Here is a 19,545-nt window from a genome sequence, read left to right as displayed (position 1 = left end):
ATGGAACTTCGCGATGTGGGACTCGGACTTGTGATTCTCGGGGTTAACACTGAATACACCGAGGCCGGAACGGTTGAGCAGATTCGATGCTCTGAGGTCCCCTATCGCGCGACTAACTCGTCCGAAAGCTTGGTAGAACAGTAGGCGTCTCGGACGGACTAGTTTTGCAATCCGGTTAACCTATCAACCTGTCATGGTGATCGACATGGTCTTATCGCCGCTCGGGTCAAGATCAACTTGTGATCGCGAAGCGGTCAGTACCATCGTCTACAGGGTGCTATACTTGAGTATATTATTCAAGAGCATGATGTTGGTATGTTACAGTCATTATCAGGCTTCTGGACACACACACACACACACACACACACGTCCATCAATGAGCTGGTCTGACCGCGTCAGACACCAGAACATATATATTTTCGATCATGCCAGTAATCATCCGGACGAGGCTTGGTTTGATTCTCCGAGTCCACAATATAGCCGAGTGAAGCCATGTTAGTATAAAAATTCATGTTAAGTTCTTGAGGTTATTTTCCACGCAAGTTAGGTTGTTTGAAGCCGAAAGTGTCGTTATTTGGACGAATAGCGCGAAAGGTCCAGTTTGCCAGAAAGTACAAGGCAGAACGAAACTTCTGATCTAGGAGCAGAAATGACACATCCCAGAAGGAGATACCATGAGAGAAACAATACAGTGTGAAGGTAAACGAGCTCGCTTCAGCCTGAGTCGTTGTCTGAGTGTACTCCGTATCTACACAAATGGACTGAGCATAAAATTCAAAAGCCCGACTTTTGCGGAATATATCTAGGGGGACGCACGTTTAACGCATGTTACGCTTCTTCTTAATTTCATTTAGATATCTACTAGCAAGAATTTGCATCAGAAGTGATGAGCAATCACAAAGAGAATGGGATGAACTAAGTCATGAAACGCATCCCGCGACAAAGTATTGAGGGTAAAAATGGCTCTAATGGAACAACATTCGAACCATGGCTTCCATAGTATAGCGCGCATCATTTCCCGCATTATGTAAATGCCATCCTGTAATCCCAAACGTTGCAAGAATACTACCCAAAGACCGCACATTCATCTCCTGTCTGGACACGCGGAAGACTTCAGCTGTATCGACCGTGTCCAGGAACACACTCTTCTCTTTGGATTCTCTGAACAGGGGCACACCCAGGTCGAGGAAAAAGTTGACATCCGCAGATGGGTTGTGTCCCACGAGGACCACGTTGCGTCGTTCGGCCTGGGTGTCTTCGGCGTCTGCGATCTCAGGGAGGTAAGATCGGAAACAGTTGTCTACAATTGACGGCACATCCTCCAGCTTGACCCATTCACTGTCTCCAAATTCAAATCTGTCGGGACATCCAGGAATAAAGTCATGGTTGATAATGTGGCCGTATTCCACTACGCGTAGATGGCGGGATTTGATTCGAGAGGTCCAGTTGACAGCTTCCTGGCCTGGAGCGATGCCGGCTAGGTCCCGTGTGTCGAGTATCGACAAACCAACCTCGGTAGTCTGAGAATGGCATCGCTCGTTGCACTCCACATCGATGCTGATGAACACCGGCTGGTTCAAGAATACATATGGAGCAGGCTCGTCAAAACTTGGGGCCAGCTGAACTGATTTCCACGCCAGTTTCTGTCTTTCCGCTACCTCGTTTGGCTGTTGGCTCGACTCTTGCTGATTGAAGGGGTCAAGGTCCTGGTTGGAAGGATTACGACGCAGGCCGAAGTAGGTTTGCGTTCGTTCCAGACACCGGATCCATTTGTGCTCCGTCTGGAAACGGACGAGTTGTTTTTGGGCCTTTGAAGCACCTTTCTTGTTCTTGATCAATTTAACTGCTGCTTTTATCTTTTGCTCATAAGCCTTGTATTCTGGAAGTGCTTCGTTCTCAGGCTTGCTGTTCAGCACAGTTTTAATGTGCGATTCAAGGTAATCTTTCATCTCCCGGCTGGTACTCTGACCAAGGAATATGGGCTGGGGGGTGCCGTCTTCCTGGAAGTTCAGGACAAACCCGCCGCTCAATGGAAGGGAACAGGTGGTTTCACATTTCTGATTGATATCTTTCAGTAGCTTTTCGACCTGGCTGAGAGGAACGAGGAGGAGTGGCCGAGGACTGATGTGCAGCGGGACATGGATGTAGTATCTGGCAGTTGTTAACTTGGTGACCAAAAGCGACTGGCATGTGTGGACTTACATGCTCCATCGACGTTTCCAGAATTTGCCCCCATCGAAGAAAGCGCTTGCAACGGGTTGGGAAGGGTCTCCGTACATGAACCGGTATGGGAATCTGGACACGGCGATAAGAGGACAAAACCTACCAGACACACATACTTCTGTCTCCAGCGGCGTTGCAGGATCCTCAAAAATGGCTACATATTGATCTTCATTTTCATCTTTTGGTGCCTCCTGGTTTTGGTCTTCTGAGTGGACAATGGTCTTGGGGGTCTCGGCTTCCTCAACTGGTGCTTTTTGAGAGACTTCAACCTTGCCCTGCTGCTCTTTGACTAATTTATCGCTGGGCTGAGTCTCTTGGGCCTCGACGACAGACACAGTAGGCTCAGGCACAGGCACTTTCAACCGTGTGTCTGTTTGCAATAGAGATCCGTCATCGCCCCCAAAAAGCAACCTGAGACGCTCTGCTCTGCCCATTTTCACGGCTAAATATTATGGACGAAGTTATTCAACAGCACCACGAGATGAAACCATTAATGATTGAAAGAAGAGCTAAGGATGAAATGAAGAATGGAGATTTGAGAGAAAGGAGCAGGAAAGAGGCGTCCCGCAGAGCAAACAAGGAGCGACAAACAAGCATTCATTATTGGACGCATGTCTATGGGATATAATAGTATCATGAATATCCACTCTGGACGCATTAGAACCATATTGCCATATTCACTGCTGCCAGTCACTATTCATTGCAGTTTGCACCATTGAGTTGGTCAACACGGAATTCCCACTTAAGAAAGACACTTTGCTGACAGTATCGGTATAGCCAATAAAACCATATGAGCTGTCGGTTTAATGCATTGCTTCCTTTGTCTACGTTTTGCTTATCTTGTGTAACTTCATGTGTTGCTGTGAGGAATGAAGCTATACAACCCGGAACAACATTGTGCCGCCACACCGAGGCCGACGCCTGAGATCGCATCGCATCGCAACAGATTCTCCTCTGCCATCCCCATTCCTTCGCTAAGACATTGATTCCTACCAGGGATCTCAATCTGACAGCGTCTTTTTCTCGATTAACATATATAATTCGCTTGCTCTTTCCTGACAACGTCTATGGAAGCTCTCCCGATACTCCTGAGCTGATCCTATCTCCACCTCCGCCTCCGCAATCCGCATCTTAAGTCGCGCCTCTAACTACTTCCTGAAACAAAATGACCATGCTAGATGGATACGACGACGATGAAACTGGTGGTGTTATCCTCGATGGCCCCTTCGACCCTGACGCCCAGGCGACCGTGACTGATTACATCGACTACACCGAATACCTCCCAGCAGACCTCATTCGATCTCTGACTCTCATCGGTGGCTTGGACGCTCGCTACATCGAAGCTGCGCAAAGCGTGCACGATCTGACGAAGGACTACGGTCAGCTACCCCAGATCGCGCCTGATGCGCGCCCGCACCCCCAGAACCTTCGCAAAGACATTTCCTTCCAACTCGACCGTGCCATCAACGCCCGCGAGTCCGCCTATGCGGAGGCCTGTCGCCTTTACGATGTCGTCGACCATCACTTCAATCGGTTAGACTGTATCCGGAAGAAACTTGAGGCGCTTCCCAAGCCCTCGTCGCGCGAGCCTACTCCCGATCCTACCCAGGCTGGAAGACGCGCTCAACCAAGCAGGAAAAAAGGGGCGGATGCATCAGGACGGACGCGCATTACGTTGCGCTTGGATGGTGATAATGTGACTCCAGGACAAAAATCACGGAGTCGGCGGTCCGTGCTCTCTGCTGAGCATCTAGCTTTCAATCCGGACTCGCCTATTGCTAGCACAGAACACTCGGACGACGAGACAGAGCTCAAGTCACGACCTTCAGCTGAATCTCAACTGCCAGGGATCCCAGCTAAAAAGGAGAAAACGCAGAGCAGGCGATCGCGGCCCTCTGTCTCAGGTGCAACCGTGTCTACCAGCAATGCATTGGCGATGCTCCGGCCTCCTCCGGAGGGTGCAAAGCCTGGTAGTGACGACATGCCATGGCTGCGTCTGACGGAATGGGAGATGACAAAGTTGCGCAAAAAGATGAAGAAGAACGCAGTATGGCAGCCCAGTGAGGTCATGATCCACCGCGAACTTGCTCTACGTGGGCGCGGCTGGGAAGCCTACAGAGCAGCCAAGGCGCAGGCAGACGCTGATGGTACTGAATTTGTCGACTGTGATGACATTGCGAACACCTATATTCCTGGAAAGTTGATGAAGAAAAGCGACGCCACCAAGGAAAATCTTTCTATGGCGGAAACCAAGCTGAGCAACCGCGGTATGAAATTGAACGAAGCGAAAAAACTGAAACGAGAGAACCTCGCGAGGGAACAGGCTGCTGCCGCTGCCGCTGCGGCCGCTGCTGAAGCACAGGGCATACCCATACCTGTCAGCCTTACTATCAGAAACGAAGAAGACGCGTCGGAAAAGCTGCCTACCCGGGCATCAAAGAGAAAGTTAGAAGAGCTCCTACCAGCTGATGCAGCGACCCAGCCAAGCGACGAAACTCGTGCTTCTCGTTTGACTAAACGCCGCAAAGCCGGCGATGATGATATTCCAACGGAACCTCGCGCCAGTCTATCCAGCGCATCAGTGAACACTAGCATTTCTGTCACGGCAACTGCCAGTGTCCCCGTCGAAAATACAGCGCCAATAGTTGACATAAAAAAACTATCTCCGCCGCCAACTGAACCAAAGACTGAACCAGCAGCAGCCGCTCCCGCTCCTGCTATAGACGACCACTTCGCTACACCGAACCGACCACCCTCACGAGGCCGTTCCATTTCCCTAGCAGAACAAGCAACCACACTCAACGCCCCTGGAGGTCGCGATCTCCGCCGGAAAAGCGCCACTCCAGCCCGAAGAACTCCCATCCCGGTCCCTGAAACCGGACCTACTCGTCGAAGAAAACGACCCGCTCCAGGACCAGTATCTTCAGGACAAGACGGCGGGGCAGCAGTCAGCTACGGCCGTCGCAAGGCGAAGATGAGCAAGAAGCGGGCCGGGACGCGTGAGTCTGACCAGAGGGATAACGTCCGTATTGACGAGGATGGAGTGTTGGAGGAGATTGATTCCAATGAACCGCGATATTGTATGTGCGGGGACGTGAGTTTTGGGACGATGATATGTTGTGAGAATCCTGATGTAAGCCGCCGCCTTGTATGTCCCAGGGACTATCAAAACCAAAGCTAACATTTCCGCCAGTGTGACAAAGAATGGTTCCACCTCGATTGTATCGGTCTCTCAGAAGTCCCTAGTCGGACGGCAAAATGGTTCTGTCCCGATTGCCGGGTCAAGTTCAATAAAGGACAAGATGGGATCGTCAAGATTGGTTCTCGTCGATGATTGGATTGCATTTGCATTGTATTGGGATGTTTTCTATTGATTGCTTTTGGTACGATACCACAGTGTTCGCGTTATTCAAGGTTCTGTTTACTGTTTCGGTTCAAGCATGGCGAAAGAACGGTGTTTTGGATTTTGTCGGTCCTCGGCTCATGGATTCGCATTAATCAGACCGTTAATCAAGCGGGTATCCAGAATGATAACTATGCCATAGACTCAGACTTCCCAGCATATTGACTCTTCTCATTAAACTTGGGTTCTACAAATCCCCTCTGCTCTTTAACCTTCATCTGCAACCCCTTCAAAATAGCATAAATCGTCCTCAACGTCGGCGTGGGAACACCCAACTTCTCCCCCTCCCGTAGCGGCTCTCCAACAATATTCTCGATTTCCATATAATTACCCTACCTCGTTAGCCCCCGAGCACCCTCCAAAGAAGTCACAAGTCGAACGGACTGACATACCTTCTCAACATCTTGACACATACTTGGCCTAAAAAACGCCTCTGGCGGATCACACCTAATTGCCTGCCCAATAACCCCCTCCTCATCTTCCCCACGACTAACAACCCTAATCCCCAAAGCCCCCGCAACAGCAACAACCTCCCTCATAGCCGGCTTCACGAGCTCATCAATGACATGCTCGTAAACGCGCATCCGGGTGATATCCATCCGCAGGATCGCAGAGATGGGGTTGAAGGAAGCGTTGTAGATGAGCTTCCGCCAGCAGGTTGCCGGGACATCAATGTCGAATTGGACGTCGATGGTACAGTTGTTGGTGTTGATGTTGGCGTTGGGGTTGTAGGCGGTTATGAAGGTTTGGGTTGCTGTTGTTGCTTTTGCGGATAGCTCACTATCACTGGGATCCTGGTTACGAGGGTGAGGGAAAGGGCCTAATCGCACGCGATCATAATCATCGTGTCTGATAAACCCGGGCTTGACTTCTGTAGCACTGGTGAATGAAACACCAGAGATAATCGGGTTCGTGGGAAATCGTTCCCGAAATGGGTGTTCGATGTTAACACCGTTCTGGATGAGAATTATAGAGGTATGCGAGGGCGTAACTGCTGGTGCGATTATATCGGGGAGAGCTGGAGGAATGTCAGGGATGTTTTTTGTGGTTAGGATTAAGTAGTCGAATATTTTCTCTTCCTTATTTGGGATTGTGTTTCTGGCTGTTATTCTTGTTAGTGGAAATCCATGATCGGGTGTATAGGGATATGAAGTATGTACTATGTGACGGTCTCCAGCCTTGAATATAGCCATGGTCCACGGAATCTATCGTAAAGCCGTTTTTCTCGACGACGGCGTAGTTGGAGCGCAGGATGGCGGTTACTTCGGCGAGACCACCGGTTTCGAGGGCGTAGGCTGTTACGATGCCTATGCCGCCACCGCCGATTAGGAGAATTCTGAGCTTGGATTGGCTCATTTTTGTAGTGGGTTGTATAAGAGCGTTGATAGTGAGGATGTTAAGAGGAACAAGTTCAATTGAAGATACGAGGGAGCTTCCCCGCTTCCGATCATCGATAGGGCGTCCTTAGGTTGTGGAGAGCATTCGTCTACAATTGACACCATTGATAAGGTGAATGAATATATACAGCAGTAATGTCTAGAGTACATAGATCATGGTCTATTTCAAAGCCCACTTCCCACCATCACTAACAATCTCCACCGGCCGCTTCTCGTCCAGCGAGACCCGACCCGCCTGCAGAATGGCAGTCGTGGCAATGGTATTCTTGAGCGTCGGCAAGGGCCGTGCATCAAGCTCGTCGAGGGTTACCCGACCCTCATTGACAGCAGTGACTGCGTCGATGAACTTCTCGAAGCTGATGTATCCGTAGCCTGTTTGGCCGGCGAAGTTGCCCGCTTCGTCGGGGGCGTAACGCATGTAGAAGCTATGGTTGTGAGCATATTATTTTTTATAGGGCTTGGTGAGGGTAGCTTACGGGTTCACCCAGATCAGCCCTTGCTCGTCACTGGTGACGTCGTAGCCGCGCTTGGCCTGGTTGATGCGTACTTCGCCCTTGGACCCCATATCTAGAATGGTCAGTTAGCAGAGTTGACGACGAGAAAGGAAGCGAAACTCACAGTGGAAATATTGATTCGAGTGCACACCGGCATTATGTGGTGCCGTCCAGCTGGCAGTATAAACTGCAGTAGCATTCTTGGAAGGATCACCCTTCTTCCTCCAATCCACAAGCAGAGTGATGGTATCCTCCGTCTCCGGAGCACATCCCAATTCAACTGCAGCTCCTGTCGAAGCAGACGCAGTAACCTTGACAGGAGCATATTCTGGCACCATACTCTCACAAATGTCAATGTGGTGCGAGTTCAGATAATACGAGATATCACTGTCCTTCCCAGCCCATGCCTTAAAGGTCTCCAGCTGACTCTTAGGCTGGCTCATGTAACTGTAGAAGTAGTTGAAGTCGCCCAGGTTAAGCGCCTTGTGGCGTGCATCCGCGTATGCGGGATCGAAGCGCTTGTGGTGTTCAACAAACACGAAGACGCCATGCTTGCGCGCTTCATCAACCAGGGTCAGATGGTCCGAAAGGAGCTGGGTGGCGGGCTTCGTGATGAGGACGTGGATCTTGCGCTGAATAGCGTACATGGCGATAGGGAAGTGAGACGGGTCGGGGGTAAATATGGTAATAGCCGAGCCGGGTTCGAGAGCGTCAATAGCCGTTTTGTAGGCATCAGGGTCCTTTTTGTCATCGGCTGGGAATGAGTCGAAGGACACGTCGAGGCCGTTGTAGGTCTCTGAGATGTTTTTCTGGAGGTGCTGGCCTGCACCGTGTCAGTGTATTGCTCAGTTCTGTCCATATTTCTCTTGTGACGTACGAATGCCTGGGTACTTGGCGCCAGAAACGCCAACCATGCTCAGTTTCCCAACCTTGCCTCTCCGCCGGAGATCGAAAAGGGACAACCCCACGACTCCAACCTTCTTATCTGAGCCCGAGGCAGCACCGCCGACGAAACCGGTGGTGTATTCACCAGTTCCAACCTGTGAATAAGTAAGCTTCAATGCTCACTCAGAAAAAGAAGAGGGACATACCATCAGAACATTTGGAGGGGCCATTGTGGTCTACAATTGCTGTAAACGGGAACTTGTCTCAAGCCAGACGATAAATACAGAGAGGGAAAATAGAGAAGAAAAGATAAAGGACACATTTGCGATCCGAAACATCTTATTATACTTCCCCGCGATTGTGATGAGGGCAGAAAACTTCCCCGCCATTCAATAGCCGATAGTCGCCGTCTGTGGTCGGCCTCTGAGTTTTGGCCCTCAATGGCCGTCCATTGCGAACAACGGATCGGGGGATACTTAAGTTCTCCTCAAATCTCCTCGTGGTGGTGGTGGCTAAGCAGCTACTATGCCCAGGTACTCAGTACATACTTAAATTATCGCCCAGTACTCTTCTAGCCGAGTTTATTAGAACTAATACCATGTTCATTTTTCTCTTGCGTTGTGATTTTCCGCTTGGTTAGAATGCCCTTTTCTGCCTTTCTTTAGAGTAAATTCCCATCATCCGGTCGTTTCTCTAAAAACAGTATTATATGTAACTCGTGAGTTGCCCAGAAATATTGCATTTGATCACCTTTTGTCCTTTTCAGTCTTCTTGGCTAATTTCGAACTTTATTACAGGTTGTGCATTTTCCATAAGCATGGGTCAGAGTGTACTCGAGCTCCAACGTCTGCTGGAAATAGAGCGTCAGCAACGACAGGGGGCCGAACGGTGTTACGACAAGGAGACAAATCGAAGGACGAATATGCTATGGTAGCGTGAAGCTGTAGAAAGAAAAGTCTAGCCGACTTCTCTTTTCGAACTACTGAACGAATGTTTCAAATCATACGAGATCGTAGAGTACGGGTTCTGATTGACGGACAGGTGGAATACCTGCTGTGCTATCCCCGGACCATGACTTAAAAATCAATGAATTAATCATGGCCTCTGCTTTACTTTTGATGCCTGGGTACTACATTCTAGGAAACGAACATGGCGGTAGGACCGATCTCATTATTCTCATTCGATCAATAAGAACAGTCCAAGGCGCTATTTGACGTATAGGAAAGCCTAACAACCCTCATATTCCACCATCTTCTCGTTAGCCAACCTCGCCATCTCCCGATACTTCCCCTGAAACCTCTCATCCCCAGCAACAAACCCAAACTGCTTCTTCCACTCCCTCCACCTTTCCATACTCCACATCTCCCGCGGACTCAACCCAGGGACCTTTTCTCCAACCTTCTTACACTGTTCGTAGACATACCGCCCCTCATCCGGATATATAATCCACTGCGCTGCGCCGATGAGGTAGTTCCCCATTTTGTTTGGTCCGTCGAAGGGACGTTCCTCCAGGTCTGGGTATTCGCGGCTCCAGGGGAGAAGGCGTTCGAGGGAGCAGAGGAAGTCACAGTTGATTAGGTTGAGTGTTGTTAGGCGGGCGATGCTACTTTGCCAGTTGCGCCAGCGGAGGGGAGGTTGGCATGCTAAAGTTCATTGTTCAGTGAGCAGAAATTCATGTAATTGAGAAGTTAAGAAAGATATACCTGACTCCTCAACACGGAAGATCTCCGCTAACCACCCCAAACTCTCAAACGCCCACAACGTAATCGTAGGGTAGGGCTCATCCGAACCCTCTGGCGGAACCCCATCCGGCACCTCCCGCCTCGGCAAGTTCCTCAGCACTACCAGAAACTCAATAATCCGCTCCTGACCCGGATGGTATGGCGGGCAAGCAGAGCACACTCGCGCAATCCACTGGATAAAGAGTTCAAGGTCACCACTTGGATTCGGTGCGATCGCGCGCATGCTCGGAATGCCCTGTTCCTCTTCCTCGGGGGTGGGGTTTCGAGGGTCAGGGCGTTTTAACAATTCTTGGAGTTTCCGGTGAGCCTTTTGTACGACGGCTGTGTTGAATTCAATAGCTGCGTTGTGGGGGGTTACATCGCCATTAACCAAGGCTACGAGTCGTTTCTTGCCATAGATTATTTCTTCGGCGTCCCAGTGTTCGATTAGTTTGAAGGGAAGGGACTTTTGCTCGAATTCTTCAGAGTATTCGGGATTCATTATATGCAATTGGGACTTTGGAATAGATGTGGAAAGGGTGATTGGGAGATGTTCTGGTACGGCGGACTAGCAGCCATATTTATACTACCTTGGCTCCCACTTTGATCGTCGCTTATCAGTCTTGCCTGTCTTCGGCCCGTCGATCACTACAAGGCTCTCCATCTACTTACTGTACTCCGTATGTAGGGCAGGTCATGTGATCACTGTACATGAATACCAGCTGTGCTCTCGTCGACAGACAAGCAGATCCCAAGCTCCAAAATGCAATCATCAATATACGAGAAGTAAACAGAAACAGTCAAAGAAATAAATAAAGACAGTAGAATATCTGTACATAAATAAAGGAATCAGGGTATCCATAAGAAAAAAAAAAAAAAAAAATACAAGAATCGCAATGTATAGACATTACACATGGTAAGCGACGGCCAGACGCTCGCCAGGGATCTATAAGTGATTCCCCCGGAGCATAGTCGGATAGATCACTATTTATCCCCAAAGACTGCCCCGGGAACGGCAACCGATGTCAGTCAGCACCGGCGCGACAGCACATGGGCATAACCAAGTGCTTGTCTTGGAGGGACAGTCGGGGCGCAGAGATAGCCTACCCTTCTCCAGTAGAGATGGGTATCTTTAGATTTCAGCACTAAGGCTGGTACAGAACGAGTATTGCTAAAAATCAATGGCCCAGTAAACTAATATCACAAACTTTCTGTAAATCGACTCCCTCGACTCCCGTCGAAACTTGGATGGCTTCGACCTAACATATCAGGTCGTTGCGGAATAGGCGATAGCGAACTATGTGATTGGCGGGGTATGTTGATTGGGGCACTGACAGATGACATGCTGGCGGTGCTGGTAACAGGTGTTCGGGCTGGTGACGCTCGCATATACATAATTGAATCGTTCTCTTCGGCTTCCCGAGTGTAGCTCACATTCAACGGCATGCCGAATGGTGTCGATGGTGGAGGCTGTGTTAGAGGTGATCGTGGATTCACCGGCGACCCAGGAACTGCCGTCGTCATGCTCGGTTCCGATAGCGTTGGTGACCCGGTATCATATCCACCTCCAAAACCGTCGCCGCCATGCGTTAGCACGGACGGGATCTTTCTGCCAGAGATCTTCTGGAACCCCCGCTCGCTACCATTAGATACGAGTGTACTGTCGGTATTCGTCGTCATGGTGGACTGTCTCCACCGTTTCATAAATGCCGGCGCAAAGTACGTCGCCGTTAAGAGAGAATCAGGACGTGATTCCATTCCAGTCATATTCCCGCCAGCTCCGGCTCCTGCTTCTTCTGCCGACGGAAGAGCCTGCTGAGTTTTGCGCATGCTTGCTCTGCGCTTCAAAAAGAAGAGAGCAAGGATCACCAGCATTACCGCACCAGCCACACTACCAACTACACCACCCACGATCTTTCCCGTCGTAGCAGGACCAGGCGCGCTGGAGGAGTTTTGATTTGAGTTGGTATCAGTCGGTGTAGGGTCTTGCCCGCTGCCGGTCTGTGTGGATCCTCCTCCGCCTCCGTAACCACCGCCAACCCAGCCACTATAACCGGACGAATCTGAACTGGTGGTACTAGTCGATGTCGATGTCGACGTCGAAGAGCTAAATGATGAGGAAAGAGACGAAGTGGAGGACGAAGTCGATAAAGAGCTGGTTTTCGTGCTTGACCTAGTGACAAGGCTCGCACTCGTAGTTGTTGAAGATAAAGAATCGGAAAGTTCTGATGCCGAAAGACTGGAAGTAGGAGTTAAAGAAGTCGATGACGGGGTAGGCTGTGACGAATTGATCAATGGACGAGAGGTCATAGTGGAGGAGTAAGCTGATGATGCAGCGGAAGTTATCGACTGCGAGCTACCGGTTAAACTGGGCGTATCTGCCGTGAGAGATGTGTATCCCGGGAACGCAGTAACGGATCCATCGAACCATGCATGAGACGAGGCGAATGTCATCTCTGCTGACTGTGTGGAAGTATAAGATTCGTCATCGATAACATTCACCACTGTAGCCCACACTTTCGCCAAATCTTCGGAACTGGCTATGTCCTGCCGCTTATCGAATACCGGAACCGACTCCTGTCCAGCGCTGTGCTTTGTATCGTGATTCGATCCGCAGTCAAAGCCCGAGCCGGTAGGAATTGGGTGGTGTGCGATAATAGGAGTGCTATGAGCCGCCACGCGACTCCGCTTCTTCATCAACCTGGTCAGTCGAGGGTTCCTACCAATGCCATGATGGGCCATTCTGTCAACCGCCTCTTGGTACCAAGTATATCCAGTGCTAAATATAGCCGAAAACCCTCAACTGAACAGTCCAATAAACAATGTCCAAGCAATTGAAAAGGTATGAGTAAAGATAGTCAAAGTGTCTGCCTGCACGACACTCAGGGAATGTCCAAAGAGGATGGAATAACGAGCGATAAACGGATATTTCCGTGTTGGTGGAGAGAGTACCAGAACGAATGTAGAGCGAACGCGTAGCGTAGCGAATCACGAGATTGATGTAGATGGCTGATGTCAGAAAACGAGCGACCAATTCGGTAGTATATCGAGCGAAGACAAGGAAGTCGCTTATCCACGGGCGAATCTCAATGCGAATTAACGAAGGAGCGGACGTCAACCGACACTCAACAGCCGACTAAATCGAGTAACGAATGGTCTAAAAGAACGAGGGCATCGAAATCGATCAAATAAGACACTAGAAGCCAAATGACCGGATTAGCCCGCAACTCGATTATATCCCATAGAATCATAGGACCGTCAAACCTACCGTAAACGAATGAAAGAAGTGAAACCGGAAGGAAAAGAAAAAGAGAGAAAAAACCCCGCAAAAAAGGAAAACTGTCTTGTCTTTTTCCCTTCCCAACTACACTAATCCATCCTGTTGGCGATCCACGATATTCTCGAATTAATTGCGAAAAGTGAAAGTAAATAAAGAAAATATCAACGGGCGTAACTGTGACGCGCAACTTGGCTTGTCTCTTTCTTTTTCCGCCCTCCACTTTGTCTCCTTATGTACAGTTCGAGGATCCACGCTGGTTCCTGGTTCCGGACCGGAGAATTAATTGGCGAGATTAGGGTACCGGCTCGACGTTTTTATTTCTCGTAGACAATCGGTTGATGAGATTGTTGTTCGTCTTGGGATAGTTCTGTCCATAAGTGAACGGATTGTATTCGCCGTGCTCGACACTCGGTACTTATTGTTGTGTTCCTCACTCTCCGTACGGGGGTCGTTGGCCCACTTTTTCCACACCGGGTCAGGCAACGGGTCGACCTCCGAATCGAATCGAATTGAATCAACACAGAACGAAAGAAAATGGAAAAGAAAAACGAAAAGAAAAAAGGAAGAAAAGAAGGGAGGGGGGGGGAAACGAGAGACGTGGAAGAGGCAGGTAAGAGGGAGGTGGAAGAAGAGAAGAGATGAGCCGCGTCGAGAAAATGGAAATCCCGTTAACGGTGCTAGTCCCCGTTACTAGTCCCTATATAGTCTAGCTGCGGACAGGTTGGATTAAAAATAAGTACAAGGCAGTAATTACAGAGTCAGAAGTAATAATAAGCCAAGTCAGGTCCATGGTTCAGTCTTTCTTTGAGGATTGGCTACCACTGAAAGGATATTTGCTTGTATATGCACATATGCAGTCTAATTTCACATTCAGTTTCTATACTCCATACATACCATACAAAGACATACAATACAATACCGTAAAGTGCAAGAAAGAAAAAGGAATAAAAAGGGTCTGGCCAATATCAGACCCGGTCGTCAGTGCGTCAAGTCGGCAACACTAGTCCCTATCGTGACTAGCTCCATACATTAGTTCCGCTATGGTGGGTTTGAATGCGAGATGCGAGTGGCTGCAGTTTAATTAATGGCACGGTATTGATTACCGCAATATTACAACATACAGGCTGTGACAGTGCTTTGTCCGGTACAATTGCAACGAGCAAGGGACCAGCCAGAACTATTGAAAACATCAAGGAAAAGGAAAGAAGTCTCTGTCAGATTCAGGGGAGATCAAGTCAGTTCCATGGCCAGAAGTTGTCGCGTTGGTGGTTTGTTGTTCAGGTCTTCTCCTTTCCCCTGATAACAACAAAACTCTTAAGAGCAATTTAGTCTGTCGCAAAGAGATATGCTCGTTTAAATCCTCGCATATCAGGCCGCTGGGTCTGCAATCTACAAATATATTAATGCTATTTATAGCCCGTCACAATCGGGTCGCGTGGGCCGAGAAAAAGAATGGAAGATTGGAAGAATGGAAGCCCTGTGGAAAATTCCTGAATTCACATCTCAAGTTGGAGAATACAACACCATAAGCCAAAACCATTCATTCACAGCAATATCAACCTCCCAGTCTTTCAAATCTGTACACAAAACAATTCCCGATGCATATGTAGTAATATCAGCACGAGCGTACGCCTCGCCAGATTGATCCCCCCTCGGTTTTACCCCTACCAAAACAAAACAGGGAGGCTGTGGGTTTGTAGAAGCAATACAAAATCGGTGCATCTCGCAGGAGGAGGGGTATTAAAATAAAAGGGACACACATGTCTCGCTGTCACTCATAACTTAAAAGGTCTCCAATTCATCAGCGGGCACTTCATCTTCGGCGGGAATCTCAAATCCCTCCTGCGTTAACCGGTCAGTGTCTTTTTCGGAGTCCTGGTGTTGAGTAGTACTGGGTTATCGCTTCATACCTCTGTCGAGTAGAGGATGCCCTGGATGTGCTTGACCAGGGAGTCATCGTCCTTCTCCAAGTCCGGATCGGCCTCGATAGCGCTCTGCAACAACAGTTCAATGTCACGGAGCTTAGCAAAGTAAAAGTCTCTCTCCTTCTCCAAACCCCCAATTGCTTCTTTCTGGGTCGCAACCTCCTGTTGCAAAGCAGCAGTGGCTGCACTGCTGGCTCCAGCAGCAGCAACGCGCGGGCGAGCAGCAGCAGTAGGAGTCACACCCCGACGGGCAGAGCTTTGCGAAGTCGCACCAGAACGAGAGCCGGCGGAGGCAGGGGGAGCACCAGAAGCCTTGCGACGAGCCACAGCATCATAGTCACCACCAGGGTAGTGCTGGTCCCAGTATCTCTTTGTCCACTGAAGGAACTCGAGGTTGTCTTGCATACGGCATTTCGAGAGTTGCTGGACGGGAATCGGCTTGTCGACTTGGTGCTTTCCGAAAACATCTAAAGTCGCGCAGTTTAGCTTCATGTTTTTCAAACAAAACAAAGCGACAAATCAGATGACAACGTACTTTGAAGAATCTTGAAGTTCTGCAGATAGGCGTATTCAGAGTTGACATTGAACTTGACACGCGACATGGGAACGTCCACTATAAGATGCCAACCCGTCAGTAAGCCGTTGAAGCATGAGACAACACCCAGATCCACTCACTGAATATTGAGTCAAAGATCTGGCATAGCGCGGCACTGTTGAAAGCCACTAAGTCAGTTCTTTTGTCACCCCCAGAAAATATTCTCACCACATATCGCCTCGCAGCCATTCTCAAATGTAAATTCCAAAAGTGCTTCGCCATCTAGGACAAACGCATATGTGCAAAAAGGGGGGGAAGGGCGCTTTTTTATCCGTACCCAGTTCCGCATTGCTCGATCTTGGTAATGTTCAGCTGCAGCAGGTTGTTGATCCATGCAAGCAGTTCTTGTCTGCAGTTGGATGACCTCAAAATCAGTAAAGAAGCACAAGAGAATTATCTCCATATTTTCCTGGGTCAAATCTCACCTGGATTCACCCATCTTGTCGGTGGTGTTTGTGGTGGTGGTGGGGTAGAAGCGGTGTCTAATCCAATCTTCACGGATACAAGAGTTCGCGGATGAGAGAGAAGAGTATGCGGATAAAGCGGGATGAAATGAAAAGAATCGGCAGCGGTCAGTGAAACCCTTAAGGATTTGTTGACGGTTTTGCGACAGGGAGGAAAGATCGCAGTTGAGGATTGTTTTGCTGCGTCGCCAAAACCCACGGGTCGCCCAGGCGCTAAGTCCGACCCAGCCAATCAGAGGACTCGGTGCCTCTTGTCTGCCAGCCTGGCTGATGCCTTGTGGCCTGAGGTATTTATGCAAAGTCGGGTAGAAATCGATAGATCGGCATAACGACAACAGTCTCTATCAGTTGCTTCTAGATACTATACTGTACAGAGTCTAACCAGTAAATTCAACAAGAATAAGCAATTAATTTACACAAATCTATCAATCGCTCGCCCTATATACCCAGAATGTATCGTCGCTCTAAAAACAAGATATAAACCAAAACCCCCTAAAGCATGACTCCAGCAAGCAATAAATGTAAATGAAGGCAAATCGAAAAGAGAATAATAAAGAAATGCACGTGGCACGCAGAATTCAGATCACCCCTCGAGCAAGTCAATACCATCCAATCCATACCCAAAGTCCATGATAACGGCCCGGGAATCCTGACTGGTGGCAACAACACGACGATAATCTGATTTCACGCTGAGCATCCAGCTAGTCGTCCAGCCTGGCAAGTCAATCGACAACTCACCGGACTGGACATCAAAAACCTTGACGCTCATGTCGTAGCTTCCACTCACGATACGCTGGTTCAGACTGTCCAGATGCAAAGAGCGGACCAAGCCAACATGGCCCTTGAGCTCGTTGACCATCTCACCAGAGTTGGCGTCGAATTGGTAGATCACCTGGTCATTCCCACCAGTGAGGATAGTTCGAGCATCATCGCTGAATTCAACGCATGCCAGGCCTCGATCCTTGCTTGGGAACTCTTTTACGCAAAGACCAGAGGTAATGTTCCATAATTTGGCAACCCCGTCACCGCTGGCAGATACGACAAGGTCTCCGCGTAATTGGACCGCATTCACCGGTCCACGGTGGCCCAGTAGTTTCTTCACAAGTGCTCCGGTGTGTCGATCCCAGACGCAGATCGTGGTATCCTTGGAACAAGAAACGATATAACGGTCGTCAAAGCAGACATCCAACACGCCAGCCCGATGGCCCTCTAGGCGACGGATCGGCTTATAATCATTCTTTATGTCCCATACAATGCATGAATAATCGGACGACCCAGTTACCATGATCTCATTGTCGAACTGAAGACACAGGATGGAAGCGCTATGGTAATCCGACGGTTGCTCCATGGGGGTTACGATTCCAGCAGAGGCGGTTGACGGTGGACATATAGTGAGAAACGGAGACTTGCCCGCTGACTGTTGGATAGGGTTGTTCACGGGGCCAATACCAGGAACGTCCCCTGGCGGAGGGCCTATAATTTTCAAACACGGCCAAGGATAGTGAGCATCCCACACGCGAATAGTACGGTCGCGGGAACCAGTGATAATTTTGTTCCTGCATGGGGTCAGACGATCACTGCATGCAACTGCAAGAGGTGCAGGGGAGGGAAGGTGTGGGGTGGGAATGTGAAAACAGAAGAAAGATGCAGAAAAACGTACTCGTCAAATTGCGCACAATAGACGCTGTCCTTGTGCCCATGTAAATAAATCGCAGCTGCCTTGCCCTCCTTCCATCGATGTTCTAATGCACGCCGGACAAGGAACATTCTCTTCCAATCCTGGTTTGGCAAGGTCTTTCCAAGACCAGCCGATTGTTTCTTCTTAGACGAAGTGGCACTGGGTCGACGGTGTCTGTAAGCGCGACGGAAAACATGTCTCCAAACGTGTCGTGAGACGGCCTGTTCATTCCAAGCATGGGAAACTAATTCCGCCTGCATGAGCGACTTCGGGTCAAGATACGACAGGACTTGCGACGTGATCTCCGAGGGCAGATGTCGCACGGGGTCGAGACGTACGACCGCCAATTCCGTCTCGGAACCATCTGTGCGATCGCGCAAATCGATTCCAATGCCACTCTCCGAGTCCAGTGTGATTTTTGCATCCCGCGATTTGACAGCATCGCGCTCCACTCTTGCCATTTCATTCTGAGCAGCCGCCGCCGCGCGGGCGGCCGAACCTGCGCCCATGTCATTGGGTAGAATCGGTGGTTCGAGTCCATGACCGGGAATTGGGGCAGGGACAGATGCGGTCGGGGCGTAGAAACTATGCAAAGCAGAGACACTGTTGAGCGATGGTCGACGATTGATGCTGTATTTGAAAGACGGATTCCTCGACCGCGCATCCCAGCTACCACTCGAGAAATGATACGACCGACCGCCGTTGTCGATATGCGTGTCGTCAAGTTGCGATTGTAGTGTTTGTTTGGACGACTTGTTGCGGATGGTGACAGACAGGCGGCGGCCCAGGGCGCGCAATCCATCCACGGGATGGCGCAGATTGGAAAAGCTTCTCGAGGGCCGCCGACGTGGAACTGCCTCTGCAGATTGACTTGTATCATCCGGCACCTGGTCCTCCTCCTGTTCATGGCACTCCTCCGCAAAAGCCAGCCCGTCCCATTCCTGATGTTCCAAGCCCGGTGGCAGGGCACCGGAAGTCGTGGCCGTCCGGGGTCGGGTTCTGAACGAGACGGAGGGTCGTCGTCGGGAAGGAGCAATTGTAGCAGCGTCTCGGGTAGTCATGGCGTCGTGATGCGATAAGAATGAAAGCAATGAAAAGATATGCAAAGGTGAATAGATCGGTTACTTATGGACAGAATGCAAGCGATCGAGAGGTACCGGGGGCGAGGTCGGAGGCGAGCTGACGGAGATCGGAGAATAAATAACAATGAGACGGCTTGTTCGTCACTTTTTTTCTTCCCTCGTTTGGTCTAGCTGGCACGTTCTGGCTCTGGAAAGGGAGAAATAGGAGCTATCGTCAAAGGAGCTGAGCTGAGGGCCGGTGGCTGGATAGGAGGCAAAGGACGGAATGCGATAGATAGAATGCAGACCAAGCAGTTGAAAAACAAGAAGCGACGGTACAAAATATGGAAAAGAATATTAAACAAGATCAAGTAATGCTAACAAAGCAAAAGAACAACGCTAAACAACGGCTGTCAGAG

At 49.7% G+C, this 19,545-nt stretch overlaps 7 protein-coding genes across 7 annotated transcripts; 1 reads left to right on the top strand and 6 right to left on the bottom strand.

Moving 5' to 3' along the window:
- Window positions 1-3,388: 3,388 nt before the first annotated feature.
- On the top strand, window positions 3,389-5,557 carry EURHEDRAFT_378170 (putative PHD finger domain protein; the record flags this gene model as incomplete). The annotated part of the gene is made up of 2 exons (XM_040779041.1): window positions 3,389-5,356; window positions 5,417-5,557. The coding sequence occupies 2 exons, from the start codon at window positions 3,389-3,391 to the stop codon at window positions 5,555-5,557; spliced, it is 2,109 nt and encodes a 702-aa protein (XP_040638404.1).
- Window positions 5,558-5,757: 200 nt separating this feature from the next.
- EURHEDRAFT_457382 (ketopantoate reductase family protein) lies at window positions 5,758-6,982 on the bottom strand (the record flags this gene model as incomplete). The annotated part of the gene is made up of 3 exons (XM_040784426.1): window positions 5,758-5,958; window positions 6,019-6,728; window positions 6,787-6,982. The coding sequence occupies 3 exons, from the start codon at window positions 6,980-6,982 to the stop codon at window positions 5,758-5,760; spliced, it is 1,107 nt and encodes a 368-aa protein (XP_040638403.1).
- A 72-nt stretch (window positions 6,983-7,054) lies between these two features.
- Window positions 7,055-8,787, bottom strand: EURHEDRAFT_413083 (Gfo/Idh/MocA family protein). The gene is made up of 5 exons (XM_040782085.1): window positions 8,609-8,787; window positions 8,395-8,557; window positions 7,642-8,340; window positions 7,500-7,590; window positions 7,055-7,448 (listed from the first exon to the last, which is right to left on the bottom strand). The coding sequence occupies exons 1-5, from the start codon at window positions 8,630-8,632 to the stop codon at window positions 7,184-7,186; spliced, it is 1,242 nt and encodes a 413-aa protein (XP_040638402.1). The 5' UTR covers window positions 8,633-8,787; the 3' UTR covers window positions 7,055-7,183.
- Window positions 8,788-9,629: 842 nt separating this feature from the next.
- Window positions 9,630-10,625, bottom strand: EURHEDRAFT_515873 (uncharacterized protein; the record flags this gene model as incomplete). Its single annotated transcript, XM_040786422.1, has 2 exons — window positions 9,630-10,045; window positions 10,106-10,625. The coding sequence occupies 2 exons, from the start codon at window positions 10,623-10,625 to the stop codon at window positions 9,630-9,632; spliced, it is 936 nt and encodes a 311-aa protein (XP_040638401.1).
- Window positions 10,626-11,323: 698 nt separating this feature from the next.
- EURHEDRAFT_515872 (uncharacterized protein) lies at window positions 11,324-12,865 on the bottom strand (the record flags this gene model as incomplete). The annotated part of the gene is made up of 2 exons (XM_040786421.1): window positions 11,324-12,663; window positions 12,847-12,865. 2 exons carry the CDS (start codon window positions 12,863-12,865, stop codon window positions 11,324-11,326), a joined length of 1,359 nt encoding a protein of 452 aa, XP_040638400.1.
- A 2,013-nt stretch (window positions 12,866-14,878) lies between these two features.
- On the bottom strand, window positions 14,879-16,558 carry eb1 (microtubule-binding protein BIM1). The gene is made up of 5 exons (XM_040782084.1): window positions 16,349-16,558; window positions 16,201-16,272; window positions 16,004-16,038; window positions 15,864-15,941; window positions 14,879-15,795 (listed from the first exon to the last, which is right to left on the bottom strand). Exons 1-5 carry the CDS (start codon window positions 16,360-16,362, stop codon window positions 15,308-15,310), a joined length of 687 nt encoding a protein of 228 aa, XP_040638399.1. The 5' UTR covers window positions 16,363-16,558; the 3' UTR covers window positions 14,879-15,307.
- A 412-nt stretch (window positions 16,559-16,970) lies between these two features.
- On the bottom strand, window positions 16,971-19,126 carry EURHEDRAFT_378164 (F-box/WD repeat-containing protein; the record flags this gene model as incomplete). The annotated part of the gene is made up of 2 exons (XM_040779040.1): window positions 16,971-17,943; window positions 18,048-19,126. The coding sequence occupies 2 exons, from the start codon at window positions 19,124-19,126 to the stop codon at window positions 16,971-16,973; spliced, it is 2,052 nt and encodes a 683-aa protein (XP_040638398.1).
- Window positions 19,127-19,545: the final 419 nt, after the last annotated feature.

This window comes from Aspergillus ruber (assembly GCF_000600275.1).
Source record: "Aspergillus ruber CBS 135680 unplaced genomic scaffold scaffold00015, whole genome shotgun sequence".
NCBI classification, from domain to species: domain Eukaryota; kingdom Fungi; phylum Ascomycota; class Eurotiomycetes; order Eurotiales; family Aspergillaceae; genus Aspergillus; species Aspergillus ruber.
This window is presented reverse-complemented; position numbering and strand designations above follow the sequence as displayed.